General features: G+C 46.6%; 1 protein-coding gene across 4 annotated transcripts in view; it reads right to left on the reverse strand.

Moving 5' to 3' along the window:
* Positions 1-15,436, reverse strand: part of zmat4a (zinc finger, matrin-type 4a) — an 85,491-nt gene that overhangs the window by 35,087 nt on the left and 34,968 nt on the right. For all 4 annotated transcript variants that reach the window (XM_035525872.2, XM_081711031.1, XM_081711026.1 and 1 more), the window contains exon 4: positions 5,545-5,701. In XM_035525872.2, the coding sequence (XP_035381765.1) occupies positions 5,545-5,701 (157 nt within the window). The remainder of the gene's footprint in view (positions 1-5,544; positions 5,702-15,436) is intronic.

Consider the following 15,436-nt stretch of genomic DNA (forward strand, 5'->3'; position numbering starts at 1 on the left):
AGGGGCTGAGGGGCTGAGCGACTGAGGGGCTGAGGGGCTGAGCGGCTGAGGGGCTGAGTGACTGAGGGGCTGAGGGGCTGAGGGGCTGAGCGACTGAGGGGCTGAGGGGCTGAGCGACTGAGGGGCAAAATGCTACTGAACCCATTCAGCCAGATGCACCAAGACAAGCCCTCGGGCAGACCGATAACGAGTGTTGAGCATCACCTACATCACCTTTCACGGCTTTAGCACGCAGAGTACAGCTGCTTGATTCTTTGCCATGGTTAGTGGTGTACACAGTATGTCTGCTGTAGGCAGGCAGCTCTGTTCACATGGTTGTGTGTCATGAGGAACTGTGTACCAAGTCATCAGCTCGGAGACCAGTGGTGGGCAACATGTTAAGCGGGCGCTCCTTCTGCACACACACCCCACACCCCACCAATAAATAAATGATGTGCTACCTTAAATTATTGTCTGGAGTCTAAAGTACAGCTCAGCAGTTCTCAAAATGCAACTACAGTTTACAAAAAGTTTTGTGTATGCTGCAGGCAAGTCGTTAGCCTGGCAAACCTCACATAGTTTTACAGAACTATTGTCTTACAGAAACTGCAACTTTATCATCTTACAGTAGCTAAGTACATAACTTTTTCCTTTCTCATATAGATGGAGTTGGCCAACTATTGAGATCTAAGTGAGATCTGCATTGAATGGTAGCCGTGAAAGAGGCTTTTGAATTTGGTATGCCAGAATGTCTGTATCACTTGTAGCCACCATTACAAGTTAGCGGGCTAAGGTATCATGTACATAGACAGTAATGAAGCCTCTTCGTCAGGACCCGCCTACTCTAGACCCACCCCTGTAGTGAATATCATAAATTTAATTGGCCAGATTACCTGTCACTTTGCTCACAGACATATTGCAGAGCCTGTCAAAAATATCACCAGTATGAATAGGTTGATGTTTTTAATTTTATGTTATGAAATGTTTATATGACTTTTTCCCTGCACTTCTCTAGAAGGGCCAGAGTTAGAAGAGTCTGAATGAGCACCACTGATATTTAATCTGAATAATTACTCTCTCTAATTAGAACAGCCACTCTCTCTCTTTCGGAAAATCATTATATCTATCAAAACTAATGAAACAGCCACACTCTCTATCAAAATAGTTGTCAGAATAGCTACTTTGTTGGCACAGCCACTCTCTCTATTGAAACAGCAGCTCTATCTATTGTCTATCAGAACAGCCATTCCCTCTATCAGAGCAACCACTCTATCAGAACAGCCACTCTGTCTACTGAAACAGCCACTCTGTCTACTGAAACAGCCACTCTATCAGAACAGCCACTCTGTCTACTGAAACAGCCACTCTATCAGAACAGCCACTCTGTCTACTGAAACAGCCACTCTGTCTACTGAAACAGCCACTGTATCTACTGAAACAGCCACTCTGTCTACTGAAACAGCCACTGTATCTACTGAAACAGCCACTCTGTCTACTGAAACAGCCACTCTGTCTACTGAAACAGCCACTGTATCTACTGAAACAGCCACTCTGTCTACTGAAACAGCCACTCTGTCTACTGAAACAGCCACTCTGTCTACTGAAACAGCCACTGTATCTACTGAAACAGCCACTCTGTCTACTGAAACAGCTACTCTGTCTACTGAAACAGCCACTGTATCTACTGAAACAGCCACTCTGTCTACTGAAACAGCTACTCTGTCTACTGAAACAGCCACTCTTATCATACTGAAACAGCCACTTCACTGCCCCTGGAGTTTCTGCTTTTACTAAATGTAAACCCCGGGTTTCTCTCTTGAACTCTCGTCTTTTTCTTTCTTTCTTTCTTTCTTTCTTTCTTTCTCTTTCTTTCAACACGAGGAGACAGCTGGTGAGGTACGTTGCGTCATGCTCCTGTTGTGATGGAGTGCAGATCTTTTGGGGCTGTGTGGAATTACTGGTCACACTGTGAAGCATGACGCAGTGCACTGAAGATGGACTATCACTGCACACTGAGCTATATATCACAGTCCATGTTGCAACACTGAATTTCAGGCACAGAAATACCATACACAAGTCAGCAGATGCACACACACGTCTACGCACACACACACACTCAAACTGACAGAGAACCTAGTCTAATTCAAAGCTTCCAGCTGACTGCCTCTTTTGAACTGCACATATATTCTCTCTCGTTTCTTTAGCCCTGGACACACACACACACACTCTCACACACTCTCTCTCTCTCTCTCTCTCTCTCTCTTCTCTCTCTCTCTCTCTCTCTCTCTCTCTATCTCTCTCAGCTCCTCCTCAGTTTTTCAGGTCGATTGCCCCTGCAGGGCAGTATGCAGTGAGTGAAAGAATGACCCAGTATGGCTCTCTCATCTGCCTGAGAAGATGACTCTCACCAAGGCAGAGCAGAGTGCTGATCTCACAGACACACACACACACACACAAACAAGCAAGCACACACGCACATGGCCATATGCTCCCATATAGACTTCTTACATATAAGCATGCAAATACACTCTGCCACACATCCTTGAATGTTCCCTCTCTCATACACACATGTGCATACAAACACAAGCACACAGGTGCTCTGACAACTTTTGCACTGGATTCCTCACACACACACACACACACACACACAGACACACACACACCCACACCCACCCACACCCACACCCACACCCACACCCACACCCACACAACAGTACTCCCTCGTTACTGGTTTTTGACTCATACCCAGTGTGGGTCAACAGGGGGGCAGGTGGTGCACCTACGTTGGTCCGAGCACACACACTTCGAGCAAGTGAAGGTGACAACAAACTACAACTCTACGGAGATTAAAAAAAAGGCAGCTAACAATTAACTCAATTAACTCAAGAAGAGACACTCAGCAGCTACTGATCGGTGCTAATGTACAGTCTTCATGTTGCTGCTGGGTGTGTGTGTGTGTGTGTGTGTGTGTGTGTGTGTGTGTGTGTGTGTGTGTGTGTGAGTGTGCGCGCGTCTGTGCGTGTGTGTGTGTGTGTGGACTCAGCTCTAGGAGAGAAGGAGGGGGGGATTACATCCAAATAATGCAGCTCCAGAATACACAAGTTCCACTTTAGCCCACACATGCATGTACACGCACGCACACACGGGAACGTGCACCACACATGCATACGCACACAAACCCCCACACACACATATGGGCATGTGCACCTACGTACGCATGTGCACACAGTGTGCTTTGTTTTCATACAGCACAATGTGATAATGTAAAGATAATACATAAGGGCAGATGTTCCCTGTGTGTGTGTGTGTGTGTGTGTGTGTGTGTGTGAGCGTGCGTGCGTGTGAGCGTGCGTGCGTGCGTGCGTGTGAGTGTGTGTGTGTGTGTGCGTGTGTGAGTGTGCGTGTGCATGTGTGTGTGTGTGTGTGTGTGCGTGTGCGTGTGTGAGTGTGTGTGTGTGTGTGTGTATGTGTGTGTGTGTGTGTATGTGTGTGTGTGTGTGTATATGTGTGCGCGTGTGCGTGCGAGTGTGAGTGTGTGTGAGTGTGTGTGTGTGTGTGTGTGTGTGCGAGTGTGTGTGTGTGAGTGCATGCGTGCGTGCAAGTGTGAGTGTGTGTGAGTGTGTGAGAGTGTGAGTGTGAGTGTGCGTGTGTGTGTGTGTACATGAGCATTTACACTCTCCAGCTATTTTCTTTTATTGCATTTATTACAGACACCTTGTATACTCAGTTAAGACTGCAATCCATCTGTTCCAATTTGAAAAGTTGTGTAAGCCTTTTTCTGACTAGAGGACCATCATTAGCTGGGCATTTGTGTGTTGTTAGCTGAATCTGTGTGTCTGGTGACACCTGGATATTCCTAAGTGGCGTGAGCTGGATATTAGTAAGTGGTGTAAAGAGGACATTTTTGGTGACAGCTAGACATTTCTGACGGTGTTAGCTGAATATATGTGTGTGTGCTGATAGTCTTGTATGTTTAAGTGGTGCTAACTGGACATTCCTGAGTAATGTTGTTATGAAGGCTGAAGACAGCCGCCCTGCCTGACAGGCCCGACAGGAGGTAAACCAAGGAATGAGATATTTGTGCATGGTGATAGCTTTAAATTTCTGAGTGGTGTTAGATTGACATTTGTGGTGAACGTTGTCGGCCAGAGGAGGATGAGCCCTCCCTTTGAGTCTTGTTTCCTCTCAAGGTTTCTTCCTCATGCTGGTAAAAAGCTTTATATATATATATATACACAAATTTGATTTGATTTGATGTGACATTTCTGAGCGGTGTTAGCTGGACCTTTTTGAGTGGCGGACCACTCTCAACCCTGAAACCGCAGCTACGATGCCATACTCCATGCAGTTATGGTGGTCCATGAACCGAGAATGGTCCCCCCACACCAACGACTGCAGCAATGGCCCTGTGGCCAGTGTGTGACCAGGGTCAGAGGTCGGGAGGCAAACTTTGCACCGCTACAAATGGGCTCCAACCTGTAGCAGTACAACAGGTGTTTCTGATGAAGTGGCCAGTTAATAAAACACATGCTCAGGGAAGCATTCTCGCTCCCTGAAGACCAACGCAGAGACACTGAAGAGGAGCTTCTTCCCGCAGGCCATTCGGGCCCTGAATCAGGGCAACTAAGGAACTGTGTGCACTCTGGGTGTGATGTCAACAACGTCATAACAAACCGTAAAAGCCTGTAAAATTGTAAAAACTGTAAAATTGTATTTTCATTGTATATATGCATATTTATACACTCCCTTTCCATTCCTTATTTAACTGGACCATATTTATTCATTAATTTGCATTAATTTGTATATTTTATGTAACTCTCCCCGGCTACAGGCTACGGGCGGAGCAGTCACCAGAGGCATTTCCCTGCCAGTTATACTGTGTATGACTATGTATGTGACAAATAAACTTTGAACTTTGAACTTTGCTCAGCATGCTAATGAAAGAGGAACTGAGTGCTTATACCTGAACTATCAGAGAGAAGAGAGTGTGTGTGTGTTTGTGTGTGTGTATATAAGTACTATATGTATTCACACTGTATACAGTATGTATCCATACTGTATGTGTGTATGTATGTGTTTGTGCAATGACTGTGTACACCTACACTGCGTATGTGTTGTGTTTGTGTGCGTATTCATACTATGTGCAAGTGTTGAGTTGTGTGTTTAAGTACTGTGTGTATCTATACTGTATGTGTGGATATGTGTGTGGAAGTACCATGTGTACCTATACTGTGTGAGTGTGTGTGTGTGTGTGTGTGTGTGTGTATGTGTGTGTGTATGTGTGTGTGTGTGTGTGTGTATGTATGTGCGTGTGTGTGTGTGTATGTATGTGCGTGTGTGTGTGTGCAGTGTGTGTGTGTGTGTGTGTGTGTGTGTGTGTGCGTATGTGTGTGTGTGTGTGTGTGTGTGTGTGTGTGTATGTGTGTGTGTGTGTGTATGTATGTGCGTGTGTGTGTGTGTGTGTGTGTGTGTATGTATGTGCGTGTGTGTGTGTGCATGTGTGTGTGTGTGTGTATGTGTGTGTGTGTGTGTGTGTGTGTGTGTGTGTGTGTTTGTGGTGCCTACCTTTGCCTGTAATGGCAGGCTGCTCTCCAAGCAGGAGTTTGAGTCTCTTGGCATGGATCTTGCCCTGATAGTGCGACTGTGCCACTATGGCCGACGTGAAGGACATGTTACACAGTGTGCAGCACTTATTCTTATCCACATCTCCCTCCTCACTGCCCTGCAACACACACACACACACACACACACACACACACACACACACACACACACACACATTCTTATTAAACATTTCCACTCTTACATGGTCTTACATTGACTCCGCTGATATTGTCACTGTGATGAATGTTCTCTTTCTCCTGCCTGTCTCCCATTCACCATTCTTGTTGTCTTGTTACTTACACACAGCTGGTTAACACCCAGTCGTCCCTTCCCACAAACACACGCTTTAATACATTTTCATCTACAGCACATGGCAGAGGCTCTTATCCAGAGTGACCGGAATATTTATCTGTATGACTGTATGTCTGTATGTGACAGCATGTGTGCTCTGTGCTGCAGGTTGACCTTACGACCTTGCTGTTGCCAGGCGCCATGCTCTACCGGATCTATCCGGCTACAAAGAACAAAAAGGAATGTTATTGGTTGGAATCTGTGTTCCGACTAAATCTGGGCTTTTGGACACCTCCAGCAGTCTTTTACAGGAATATAATGAGGTTAACCCCAGCATATGACATTAAGCACTTCCAGAGAAGTAAATCACACGGATCTATTTTTCACATCAGCATACTAGAGAGAACCTGGGAAGTGCAGTCCTGGCTGACTGCCAGCATGTGTAGGAGGCGTGGCCTGTAATTTGTCCGCTCAGGCCCACCCCCTCCCCTGGTAGAACCTCGCGCTCGCCCCTCATTCGCTAAGATCGCTTGGCGCCAGACGAGTGTAACGGCGAGTGACAGGAGACAGAATGCACGTGCAGAGATGAGCAATATCAACTGAGGGAGAATCCATTATCATTAACCTTAGAACTGTCTGGAGCCAATATACCAGAAGCCACAGCAGGGAATCCAGAAATCATGGTGGAAACAGGAATTAAAACAAGAGACACTTGAGGATAACAGGATGTAATGAACAACAGGGAATACCTTATCGATACACTTGGAAAAGGCTACATGAACCAGATAATTGATACAATAGGAATAAAACGTTATGGAAAAAAATAAGAAAAAAATGCATTGTCATGGGAACCGCAATGTTAACTTGGAAAGAGTGACAGCGAGAAAGGAAACTCGGACAGCGAGAAAGGAAACTCGGAGCGTTGCTGAGGCAATGGATTTGACAAAAATAAAATCTGATAAAGAGGAAAAGAACATTAGGAGTGGCATGAACCAGTGCTCCCACGTGCAGATGGCTGGAGGGCGTGTGCCGGACTTTCTGGGCCTTTCCCGGGAATGTACCACGTTCGAACCTGTGCTATTTGGGACCGCACCCCAATTAACTGAAGACGACAGCGCACGAGCACCTGTGCCGAGCGCCCTTTAGATGACGGGTGACGGTTTCGCACACACAGGGCCGCTTCCTTCCGGGAAGGAGTGTGCGGATGGATTTTAATGGGTCCCTGGAATCGGAAATTATATTTGTCTAAGTGCCAAAGTAATGAAATCCGGCGGAAGCACCGGAAGACCGAGAGAGAGACGGAGGGAGGGTGAGACGGAGAGAGGTGAGACAGAGTGAGACAGAGCGATTTGCTCTGCTGCTTGGGAAGAGCCCGTTCGCCCGCTGGTGGGGTGTGCGAGGCCGTGATTTAACAGCTCTTGAGCTGAGTAATGCGAGCCAGCCCCGGGGCAGGTACGGAGAGCCGTTCCTCAGCCCACATCAGAGCAAGATCCATTACCCCCAGAACATGCTGGTTACCCCTCCTGAAGCCCAAAGCGGGTCCAAGGGCGTTGTCTATAAATCAAACATTCAATTGCTATACATTCATGGCAGAAAACAATAACTGCTCTGTCTCACAGTCTCCCTCCTCGCTCCCATCCCTTGACTTCAGACTGACTTGTTTATCTATGATGAACTTTGAAGAAGTGGTCAAGCACGCTTTGCTGATGATTCATCACACTGTGAACACGAGGGAGTGTTCCTGTCGGAGTTCCGCAGCTCGGCTCCCAGCCCGTTGAAGACGGGACATCCGCGCGTTTTCTAGACTCACGCGACCGTGGTGGAGCTGGAGACGAACACGGTGGTGCATGTGCCATGAGGTCACATGTGCACACACACATTTGCATACAAATACACACAAACACAAATACACGCACTTAAACATATACAAATATAAACACACAAACATACAAATACACAAGCATACATGCACGCACGCACACACACAAACACACACACACAAGTACAAGCACAAACACACACAAACACACACACATACAAAGATATACAAACACCTACAAGTAAATGCACACACAAATACATACTAATGCACACAAACACACACACATACAAACGCACACAATTACACACACATGCATACAAATTCACACACAGACACACACACACTTTTTCCATGTGGAAATGTAATGTGCTATGAACCAATTGCTTTGCTCATCCTACACGGAGCTGCTTTGAATAGTCAGCAGAGAGAGTCTCTGTGTGTGTGTGTGTCTGTGTATGTGTGTGTGTGTGTGTGAGTGAGTGTGTGTGTGTGTGTGTGGGTGTGTGTGTGTGTGTGTGTGTGTGGCCCATGTGTCACAGGCTACTGCAGAGCTCATGTCCATGTGAAATCTACGCACATCTGTTTGTATAAAATGGACATTTCACAAGGGATAATGAACACACACAGACACACACACACACACACACACACACACACACCCCAGAGTGATCTTGCCCTTGTCCTGTTCTTCTGCACGTGTGTACACAACCAGCATATGCACTCATCTTGCTCTCTTACATCACCGATCACCGTCTTGACCACCGGTGCATGCACACACACACACACACACACACACACACACACACACACACCCGTGAGCACACCCCACTGTAGACGTTCAAAATTCTAATCAGCAAAAGCAAAGCTCTTCCGAAAAGCACAGACAGTCACTTGACAGCAGGCTGATCGTCTCCGGTGAGCGTTGAATAAATGTGTTCCCGATCGGGGCTGACATCATAATTGCGTCCCCGGTCGGGGCTGAGGTCATAATTGCGTCCTTGATTGGGGCTGACGTCATAATTGCGTTCCTGATCGGGGCTGACATCATAATTGCATCCCCGATCGGGGCTGACGTCATAATTGCGTCCCCGATTGGGGCTGACGTCATAATTGCGTCCCCGGTCGGGGCTGAGGTCATAATTGTGTTCCCGATAGGGGCTGACGTCATAATTGCATCCCCGACCAAGAACATTCACGCACGCACACATCTCAGCACTTGTCTGGAGGTGGAAATGAAATCCTGCCCCTTTATGAGATGGAGAGGTACACGTGAGTCGATAAATGGTGAGTTCTGTGCATCAGCGCATCTCTGTTGTAATCTGTATGTAAATCTCCAGGGATGTGTTCAAAACAAACCTCAAATTTGTGCACATGTTCTGCAGCTGAGCTTGAAACTATAGTACACACACACACACACACACACACACACACACACACACACACACACACACACACACACACACACAATCAGCAAGACCATGTTTGATTGCTGATTGTTACCTTGAAATGAAAGATGACATGCAACTTTTTCAGACCTGAGGGAGTCGATATGCCGGTGCAGATGCAATTTCCATTTTACTTTTTTGTTTGTTTTTGTAATTCCATACACCACGCGGCAACCAATTATACTCCCACAGTCAGAATGCGTTTGAGATGCAAGACGCGCGATCCCCAACACAGTGGCTTTGGTCTTCATTTGTGTAAGGCATAATAAAATAATGAAAATAATAAGATCCCTTCTCCTCGTTTTTTCCATTTTTGTAGGGAGGAAATTTGCTTAGCTGTCCGCGTTGCTGCCTGTTTGATGTGGCGCAAGGCCCCTTTTTGAAATACGCGGGTCCGTTTCTGGAACCGGGATGAGCCATCAACGGAGTTGGTACTGCCTGATCGCTGTGAAGGATCAGTGTCTCTGTCAAGCTACCACGGCTAGCAGTGAATAACTAACTACCCAGCATACTTAGCTAATTACATTAGTTAGCATGACCTTATCTGAATAAAGCTATAATAATACAATAGCAGAATAATAAAATGTTCTCTGCTAGCATATATTCAGGATTCCATATATTAGGTATATTAGCTGTTTTCCTAAAGTTTCTAGTTTTTCTTTTCTAGCTTTTTCACACTCATCTATTTTTGGGTCCCACTGAACCGACGCTGAGGTTTATCCGCCAAGCCAGAAGCCGTTCAGAGGTGAGCGTGCCGAGAGGCGTGGCGAGGGCCAGGTCCCGCGGCCCATGCCTGGAGCGTTCCCAAGCTGTGTGCAGGAAGGAGAGCGAGCCCGGGAATCGTCGAACCGTGGCTATACAGCTGGGCCGCTGTAGCAGCAGCCAACGTCTCTGCGAGTCAGCGCGCATTTCAACCCGTGGGTGAAAGAACCAGCAAGGAAACGTTAAAGTTTCTTCACTAAAAATTCGCTTTTGATCAATGTCTGAAATAGTCTGTTTCTTTGTTTTTTCCCGTTGTCATGCTATGTGTATATTTTGTCATAATTCAATTATATTGTCACTAGGACCAATTTGTTTCTGTAGGCACCGATAATCCAGTTCCAGGGTATAGAAACCAACAATCCGGTTCTGGGGTGTAGGTCCTACCCTAATCTAAAATGAGACCTTCCTGCATTTGGAGGCCCATCCCCACTGCAGCAGGCTTGGAGATCTCGGACCTAAAACTCATCCCTCATGCAGATAACAAAAGTGAAAGATTGCTCTGTAAAAGGAAAGATAGAGAGATAAAGAAAGAAGGAAAGAAGCTTCCTCTCGGAAAGTGGTTTGGCGAAGCGTCTTGGGCGGCTGCCAGATGCCCGTACTCAGGGCTTGAGGCGTAGCATATGCCTGGAGTCGCCGTGACGCAGTCAGCACACGGGCCGTCTGCGTGGCGCATGGAGCCCATCCACCAGGCTTTCATACCATCGCATGTTTCGCTTCCTGGCTAATGATTTTAGAGCATGAGGATCGGGAAGGAATGCAAATGACTGTGGCATCGGAGAGCTCCGTCGTCCGTGAGCTGCAGCCATCATGCAGGCTGGATCATTTAGGTCCTTTAGTGACTGTTTTCTACTACACATGCAGGCACACGTACACATACACAGACACACACACACACACACACACACACACACACACACACACACACACACTGTTTAACTGCTAACTGATGGGCCGTGGAGTGTAAACAGGATTTATAATTCATAGAGAGAGAGAGAGAGAGAGAGCGAGAGAGAGATGGTGCATAACATTTTTTTCACTTTCTAAGCTGTAATAATGTAACTTTAAATCAATTAAGATTAAATCATTCAAGTACATCTGATTAAAAATAACCAAGTTTCCCAAGAATATTTCAGCCTTTTCCAACAGAAATTAAACACAATTTTAATCCTGTCTTCTCAGTCGAAATGTATGCCTTGCGTGAATGTTCTTTTACGCTGTCAATCATGTGTGCACGTGTGCTTGCGTGTGTGTGAGAAAACGTGACAGAGAGCGTGCACAATCTTTCACTAATATTGCTAAAGCAGACACCAGATCAGCGTGAAGCTGTCACATCTCGTGGAGTGCGGATGACGTGCGTTTCATGCGGACCAGCGTGAGCTAACAGCAGACACGAATGCCGTGCGCTGAAGGAACATGCTAACCACACATGCTAACAAAACGTGCCAATTGCACGCGTTAGCTGTGCAGCAAGTTTTTCAGCCATTTAGACAATCATGGCGACGGCACCGCGTTCCCAACGTCTCACTCAGCCAAATGCTGAAACGCAGCTGTGGTAATCCTGCCTAACCTGGTCATCTGATGTGAAATGTGGAACACGTTTTGACGTGGTGTGCTTCGTGGCGTGACACCAGTGACATGGCCCGGTGCTGAGCCGCAGCGTGTTTGCTTTTCAAAATGTGATATCGCTGTGTCACATTCATGCCGCTGTCTTAACACACCCACAAATATACACACACGCGTGCCTTGACGAGTAAGAAAAATGCTGGATGTGCTTCGTTGTACAACTGCTATGGACAGAAATTATGTGGACATAAATGAACAGATATTCTATTACTAGATGAAGAAGCCAATTCATCAATATTCAGAGGATCAGACACGCACACACACACACACACACACACAAACAATCTTTATAGAACTTGCAATATTATTTTCAGAAATATGCTCTACTTTTGTTAGAAAACTGGTTGGGTGTATGCACCCTTTTGGGAGGACATTTTCTCAGACTGAGGATTCTAAATTTGTAAAAAAAAAAAAAAAAAAAAAAAAAAAAAGAGATCTAAACATGTCCTCAGAGAGAGAGAGAACAGTTATGGAGTTTTTATTCTCACACAACAAAAGAGTGAAGCTTTTTATGCAATAAACAGCTATTAAATGATAGTCCTTCAAAGCCACAGAGGTGAAGGTAGTTTGTGCTGGATTTATGAATAACTGTTGAGGCAGCTTCACTGCATAACTGAAAGCAGATTTGGAAACAGACACTGAAATTTACCCTCATGATGACATTTCAGTTTCAATATTGTAGAGTTTCTTATAGTGCACTTACTGATGTCTGTCTGCACTGGGATGCTTTCCTCCATGTACAGATGTCTGTCAGGTTTCATCTGCTAATGCGACAGCAAGCTGATCCCAGAGACATCCATCTTGACTCCTATTCTGGATACTTAAATGCTTAATAAAAAGCTCAATAGTAGGTCATCTAAGTGGCCATCAGGATTAGGTGTGGCCGCTGCCACTCTGGAGATCAAACGGCCATGTTGTAACCTAGAAGGGGTGGGGGGTGGGGTGGAAGGGGGGTATCTGAACTAAAAATAGGGTGCGACACTTGTGACTCAGTCAGCCCCCCCCCCCCCCCCCCCCGTCTCCATGAGAACAGGTTGCCAGGCCAACCGCATCTAGTTCCAGTGGATATCTTTGCTTCTTAGAGGATCGGCGAGGTTCCAGCACAACAACGATGGGACGGTATCTTGACAAAATCCCCCAAAAAAGCACCTGTTTGCACCGCTAGAAATACTGATGACTAACACACTATACGCTCCACAATAACTCTTCAGTGTAAGATATGATGTATATGTATTTAAAAACACAATGAATTCTATGCTGAGCTTCTAACTGGCTGCACCCAATCTGTCCCCGGGCTGGCAGGTGTTTTGACATCTGTGGAGAATCAAATCAGCTGTGGTGCACCATGGGGAAGAAATACTTCCACTGAAGTCTTGATAAATACCAAGCAGAGTCCATCAGAACAGGAAATCCAGACGAGCATTGCAAGCGTACTCCCTTTGGTTGTTGCTTATTTTGAAAACAAGTAAATGAAAAACAGGAGCAGGCGACAAGAGCAGTTTTTAGTGACAGTGATGGTTATATTTGGTATTATTACTATTATTATTTAGTTGTTGTTTTTTTTTCATATACTGCCGAACACATTTTCTGGCCAGTGGGATGGCTATAGCTATGGGAATAAATCAAGGGACTTTGTTAAAAAAAGATGATGACTGATCCTCCTTTCGTCATGGCATATAAACCTCTGACAGGCCAGCGTGGGAGTGCGTATGATATTAAAACCCAGAAATGACGCGGTTATCAATCTCGGGCTACGGCGGCGACAGGATATCGAGTTACACGAATGGCGTCCGCGGCGGCGAGAGACATGAAAGTGTTTGATGGACTCTGCCCGTCCGCGGAGACGCGCTCTTACCTCGGCTGCCATAACTTTTGAGCCGAACGAGGAAACCCTGCCTGAGTGGCTCGGTGGGTTTCCCCCTTGCTAATCCCACCCCCACGAGGAAAAGAAGCTGTCACCCAGGCAGGGTTGACTTCAGCACGGCTAATCAGATCGCCGTAAACCTCAGGTGGGATATCCGGCCAGGGCCGAGCTTGTTCCAGGCCACTAATCGTATCCTCTTTAACGGCTCCAGCCTCGGGTTACAACTCCTGGGGGAGGCGGAGGAGAGGTTTTCAAAGTATCCTCAGGAGGCTGTGGTAGCTATTATTGGCCACTGCAGACAGTTGATTGGTGTTAAATGAATGGATGAGGGTCGGATTCTCTGCGATAGTCTGCCAGCGTTTTATTAGGCGCTGAGAGACACAGTAACTGCCTTTTAACTGTCCTTACTGAGACGGTGTGTGCACTGGCTGTTCCGCACTTTGCTACTGATCCCGGGACAGATTCTATTATAAAGCTGATTTCGGGTCAGCACCAGCAAGAACTGGTAATGGGACTCTGATCTCAGGTCAGCGCTAGGGAAGGGCTGCTAATGGGCCTCTGATCCCAGGTCAGCGCGAGTGCAGACCGCCTAATGCAACTCAGTTTCTGAGTAAATAAGACAGTAACACTGGCAGCACAGAAATACTAAAGATATAGAACTTCAAAACCAATAACTCAAAACTCCAATAACCTGTGACCTGTGAAAAACAGTAAATTTGGGAAAAAGGGAGAAACTTTCGCACAGTAGTACAGAAGAGCAAAACATATTTGATCAGAGTATACGCACACACGCACACAAATAAGAGCAGCAGACTCGTTTTACTAACAAACATCGCGCACACGAGAGAGGACTGCACGGCCGGTAAGCCGTGCTGCTTCCATCAGGCTCCGGCACGAGCACAGCGGCAACCATGCAAAGCACATTGATCTTTAAGCCATCGAAGAGTAACACAGCATAAAAATAATTGCTTCCACCTCAATGCCACATCCTTCCACTGAGCCCCATGGGGGAAAGTGCCGACTCCCCACGCTGCCAGGCTGATGAGATGGCACGAGGGGAGAAAATGTTTTTCGAACGTATTTCCCCCCATCTTGAGTTACAGGTTAATGACAAAAAAAACAAACAAACAAAAAAACCGCAACCATAAAAAAATCTCTGCGTCCAGCACATTCACCGTTTTTCGGAAGCCGGCCGCTTTTTACGCGGGCACGGCAGATGTATTAGCGTGCCGATAAGCGCTTATCTGCTGAGGAAAATTCCAATCGGAGGAAAACTGCACCAAAGCTTTCAGTTGAACTTGTTAAACCGTTGAGGTCTTAAAAGCTACTGCCGCAGTGTCTACAGCTGTACGGGAGAATAGCTGCCAGATATAGTGAGGTTTTTGGGGTTTTTTTGGTGCCCAAATGAGAAGGAGAGGTGGAAAAGGGTTACATGCAACTCAAGGACAAAACCTGACGACGCCCAAGAACACTCATTGTATCAAAGTGCAGAGCACTTACAGCTACTCTGGCTAGTTTGCTCACGGGGAGTTGAGGAATTAAGCTTTTCCCGTGCCAGGTTGGACCACCGATTTCTGTTCACGCCCTCTGGTGTCTGTCTGGTTGAAATCAGAACTGGCTCGGTGACGCTTCCAATGCGACAGGGACCAGACAAACGGGAACAGACAGGCACGAATGGGAAAGCACGCCGTCTCGTCTGCTGGCCCTCTCGTCTGGCTGGACTGCGTTGCGGTGATTGATGGGCGGTGGATGGCGATCAGACACTGACGTTCCTCTCTACCCTCCTACGGGACTGACACGAGCACCATCCGAGCGCTGTCCCGCTGTCCCGCCCAGCTGCCCTCCCCCTTCTCTAGGTGGGATCGGGAATGACAACGCGCACCTATAAATGACTGCAGCCTCGCTCACGCGTCTCACGGCTTTCTCCCTTCTTTCTCGCTTTAGTGCAGAGAGGCCCAAAAGCGCATTGCAGTAAGCCATTCGAGGACACTGAGTGCAGATAAAAGATCCAAAAACTTTTTTTTTTTTTTATCTTCAAGATTTTTT

This window comes from Electrophorus electricus, chromosome 1, assembly GCF_041902795.1.
Source record: "Electrophorus electricus isolate QZ-2024a chromosome 1, ASM4190279v1, whole genome shotgun sequence".
In the NCBI taxonomy this organism is placed as follows: Eukaryota; Metazoa; Chordata; class Actinopteri; order Gymnotiformes; family Gymnotidae; genus Electrophorus; species Electrophorus electricus.